This window comes from Telmatherina bonti, assembly GCF_933228915.1.
Source record: "Telmatherina bonti genome assembly, chromosome: 21".
In the NCBI taxonomy this organism is placed as follows: domain Eukaryota; kingdom Metazoa; phylum Chordata; class Actinopteri; order Atheriniformes; family Telmatherinidae; genus Telmatherina; species Telmatherina bonti.
In genome coordinates this window covers 7,387,226-7,392,202 of record NC_136630.1, presented here as the reverse complement: position 1 = coordinate 7,392,202, position 4,977 = coordinate 7,387,226, and the positions used below count along the sequence as shown (strand labels likewise).

General features: G+C 44.4%; 1 protein-coding gene across 1 annotated transcript; it reads right to left on the bottom strand.

The window, feature by feature from the left end:
- Positions 1 to 3,462: 3,462 nt before the first annotated feature.
- Positions 3,463 to 4,977, bottom strand: cdk5r1b (cyclin dependent kinase 5, regulatory subunit 1b (p35); the record flags this gene model as incomplete). Its single annotated transcript, XM_079261417.1, has 2 exons — positions 3,463 to 3,484; positions 4,073 to 4,977. 2 exons carry the CDS (start codon positions 4,975 to 4,977, stop codon positions 3,463 to 3,465), a joined length of 927 nt encoding a protein of 308 aa, XP_079117543.1.

The window sequence follows — 4,977 nt, the reverse complement described above, 5'->3', positions numbered from 1 at the left end:
GTTCCTGTTCTGGATGGTAGTATCTAGAATGTTCTTCCTGTTCTGGATTGTAGTATCCAGAATGGTGCCGGGATCCAGATCTATGTAAAATCTTTTGGATTTTTCTCACCATTTATTGTGGAGTCATATGTAAGTGTTATGCATATATTCTGAAGATGGCCCTTTCGCATAATGCGGAAGAATCCTTCAAAAAGTCCTGGTTCAAGACGGTGATCTGAATCACTCCTGAAATTAAATTGAATTTCAAGTTGGACCAAGACCTGTTCTCAGTCAAAATACATACAATTGACCAGTAGTTTTTGCATAAAGTTGCTAACAAACAGATGGCTAAACACCAGCAAAACCATAACCTCCACCACCTCCTTGGTGGAAGTAAACATCAGTGATCCAGTTCAGTTTGTAGACAATCACATGGCATCACACTGCCTCCACTGTTTCCCAGTGTACTGTTCAGCCATCCTTTTTCCATCCATCCATCCATCCATCTTTCTTTCACTCAAACACAAAAACATCGTCACCTAAAGAGTCTTGCTCCTGAACTAGTCAGTTTTTATAGCAGTTGTCAACTCAAATTTGACCTCTTTGTTCTCTCGTTTTATCAGTTTCAGCACTGAGGTTGAATCCATGTATGTGTTTGGAGATCAACAGCCCTTCCCAAAATTAATAAAAGAAATAAAAAAAAGATGTCAAGGTTTAACTCAACAAAGACAAGCCTGATGATTATGTTTCAGTTTGCAACAAGTTATCCAACCTCAAATGATGACAACAAGTAGCTTCTCGTTCTTAAACAACCATGTCAGAAGATGCATGGTCACGGTGAAGATGTTGATCTTTCTAAGGGTCCAATTTTGCCTTCAAGCAAAGAAAAAGTAAAAGATGCTGAAACAACAAAAACTGGATTAAGATGTGAATTTATTCTATATTCCAGGAAGACAAACAGTCCAGATCTGCTTATTTCTGGAGCAATCTATTTATCTGAAGGCAGGAATCAGCTGCCAAAGAGGCGATCACCTTCAGATATTAGTATTAATCTGTAGCTTTGATTTCAGACTGTGCAAATCAGAGGTGACCAAAAACGTGCAGTCTGGCTGATGTTCCATAGCAGGAAGCAAAAAATGACACATGACGCCTGGAGAACGATCAGTGCATTTTATTTTTCCATCACAGTACAAAAATAAATTAAAATAAGCAGAATCAAACTTAAAAAAGAAAAAATAACATTTCAGTTACAGCAACTTTTTTTTTTTTTTTTTTTTTTTGTCTTTTCCCAAACAAAAGCATTTTTACAGAACAGCATCGACATCCTTCCTTCATCCCACCGTGTGGTTGGATAAGATCCTCCCTCCTCCGTAAAGGAAAACACATCCTTCTCTACAAATAATTTGCTGCCATTCTCTCTCTCTCTCTCTCTCTCTCTCTCTCTCTCTCTCTCTCTCTCTCTCTCTCTCTCTCTCTCTCTCTCTCTCTCTCTCTCTCTCTCTCTCACACACACACACACACACACACACACACACACACACACACACACACACACACACACACACACACACACACACACACACACACACACACACACGTGTGGCTCAATGAGCGCCTCTCTTTCGCTCTTTGAAGTTTTTAAATCACTGTTTCGTTTTCTTTTTTATCTACAAAGTACGCAACCAGATACAGAAAAGAATTTGACAGAAATCTTCATCTATCACTTCTTTTTTTTTTTCTCTTTTTACAAGTTTTTTTTTCTAGCTTACAAACAACTACTCAATGATGCAAGTGAAGAAACATGGCACATTTCAAGTGAGTCGGTTCAAATGGACAGACAGGGAAAGGTTCGAGGTGTGTGTTTGAGGCCTAGAATCCCAGACGTGTGTGTGTCCCCGCGAAGCACAGCTGTTTTAACACTTGGTTGCATCTTCCTCTGACTTTGCACAGAAGACGAGCGCGCACATTTGTGACACGAGACGGGAAAACCGGTACAGATTCCCTGTGAGGAGAAGCTGCGGCAGCTTATCCGGTAACGGAGGAGCTGCAGTGGAGATGAAAAGATGCATATCCTCTGTGCTCTGCGGGATCTGGGTTTGGTGTTCCCGCTGCGCGCTGCAGAGCATCATTTTTGGCCCACTGGTGTCTCAGATTGAAAATGTGATTAGACCTGCAGAGGTCGCCTCATTTCCTCCTGCCCCGAGGAGGATGCTACCTCACGTTGATCTGATGCTGAGGGATTATCCTCGAGGTTCGCCGTGCTTTTCTGCAGCGATAAGAGATTTGCTGCTATCCATTCACTCCCTTTAAAAATTGCTTTCTGCTTCTGATATGTGGGACAGCAGGTTGGATATTAGCTTTAAAATCATGATGAGATGATATTTTCTGGGCATTTCTTTTGTTAGCAAGCTCTTCTTAAGGATGTCTCGTTGGTGACGGTCAGATTCATCAGAGGTTTTGATTTAAGGGGCATTTTGATTATAAATCCCTGCAACATTCATCTGCATAAACCAAACCAATCTTCATTCCCACCAAAGATAAGCGTGCCTTGCTAAACCAGCAACCTCCTCCTCTCCTTGTCCTTCACTTATCAGTCCAAATGTCTCTGATCAAGGTTTCTCAGTCACACTGGACGTGCCTAAATAATAAATACCTAAATGGCAATAAATGGCGTGTCAGAAAGTAGCTAGAAGTCGATGAAAATCCAACTTTTCATTCAACAGCTGGACAAACGGTTACAGAAATCCTGCAGGACTTTCATCAAGGATATGGCACTGTTATAACATTTTCTATGCTGAATCATGAGCACAAAAATCAAAACATCATTCCAAAGTGGTTGCAACACAACCTATTGACAAAGAGTACAAAAAGAATGTCCCTGGTAAACAAGTAGCCTATTTTAGCAAGCAAAGCTAAATAAACTAGTGTCACTTTGTTCACAGCATTCTCTAATGCAGATGCAGGTTTACAAATCAAGTAAAAAGAGGAAATTACAGCTCCACGCCCTCCAGGAGACTCTGTTAAAATCGCATTGGCACACGTGCAAAATGTTACATTTCTAAGTTAAAAAAAAAAAAAAAATAGAAAAAAAGGATAAATCAAAGAAAACTTGTTCAGTAAAAGCAATAAATAATTCTCCATAAGGTGTGGAGTAAAACATCCATTAACGTTGGTTTTTTTTTTCTTTTTTTTCTTTTCAAGATGAAAATAAGGTCTTTCTGAACACACAATGTATGTCCACTGGCTGTCATGTTTTTAGCAAAAGTCCCACAAAGCAGTGCTCACTGTCCTTCCATGGAGCCAGAGACCCACAAAAACATGGATCCAGCACTGGCGGCTCGCGCTGCTCGCTCTCCTTACAGGGCCAGATATGCATCGCAGTAAAAACATGTCCAGTCGTGTCCGTGCTTAGTGGAGGGGACGCGGGTGTTCTAGAGAGCCAGCCGGGGACGCCTGTTCATCAGTGATGCGTGAAGAAGCCAGTCAGGCGATGGCCCTCACCCTCCTGCAGTGGGCAGTGCACATCACAACGTCAAACAGTCAGAAGGTCACTGGTGGGCTGCTGCAGCCTCAGTCCTGTCCACATTCATTGCTGTAGCTTCCTTTTGTCTAGTTTTTTTTCTCTACTTTTCAACCTAAGAGTGTTTTTTTTTGTTTTTGTTTTTTTTCTTTTACACATTTTTTAGTAGCTAGAGGTATAATAAATCTGAATGTCAGCAAAGGATTTACCCAAATCTGGCTTTTTTTTTTTAATATATATATTTTTGATATATGATCCAAAAAAAAAAAAAAAAAAAAGCTTTCATTCTTGGATAATCCATCATTTGCAAGTTTGAAAATAAGATTTGTTTCTTACGATCAACTAAAAACCCCTTTCGCCCCCCTCCCCCTCCCCGCAACCCCTCCTTTAAAAGTTGCAGATTGTTTACCAGTCCTGTTAACCTCCTTCCTGGCTGAGTCTCTTCATAGTTCGGACGAGAATTAATATCTAGCATCACACATGAGTTTTCAAAGGTGACAAAATGTCAGACTGCAGTTCACCCCACCCCACCTGGCCTCCCCTTCCTCACCCCCCGCCCTCGCATCCCCTCACCGGTCCAGGCCGATGAGCAGGCGGCTCCTCTCCTCCTCCTTCTGGCTCTCGTTCTTCAGGTCTGCAAACACCTGAGTGAAGTAATGGGGGTCGGAGTTGATCTGGAGCATCTTGGCGCTCATCAGGTTGATGATGGACAAGCAGCGGTCCCAGAAGGTCTCCTTGGAGCTCTCCACCAGGAAGGGCTTAAGCGGGTAGGAGATCTCGTTGCCCATGTAGGAGTAGGACAGGTAGAGGCAGGTGAGCAGCACGGCCTGCAGCTCGTGCTCCGTGCCCACTTCGGAGGAGACCACGTCGCGGCACAGCATGTAGACGAAGACCACGTTGGCCGGGGTGATGAAGCCCTGGTCCTGCCAGCCTTGCAGCAGCAGGGAGCGGTCCACGCTGCGCAGCCACAGCACAGGGTCAGTGGGGGACAGGTGCTTGAGGCGGTAGCAACGCCGGCACAGGAACTCCCCCAGGCAGCGCAGCAGCTCGCTGGTGGATGCCTGGACGATCACCCTCTTTGGGGTCCCCGGGGCCACATTGGAGTTGGTCAGGGGCGCTTTCTTGACTGAAGACGTTGTGTTGTTGGAGCTCTTGGTGAGAGCTGGAGTGCTCTGATCTTGGGTGAAGGTGGACAGGTTGGCGCAGGACTGCGACTTCTTCAGGTTCTCGTTGTTCAGGTGGGTGACATTGTTCTGGTAGGTTCCGTTGGGCTGCACCTTCTTGGAGCCTTTCTTCTTGGCCGACACAGCTACTATCCGCTTCCAGGGGAGCACGTTAATGAGCGAGTGTCGCTTCAGGTTCTTGTCTTTGGCGTTCTTGCTGTTCTGGACGGCGGTGTAGTGGCCCACGGTGGCAGGCCCATCCTCAAAGAGGCCTGCCTTTCGGTAAGTAGGCGACAAAGACAGCACGGTTCCCAT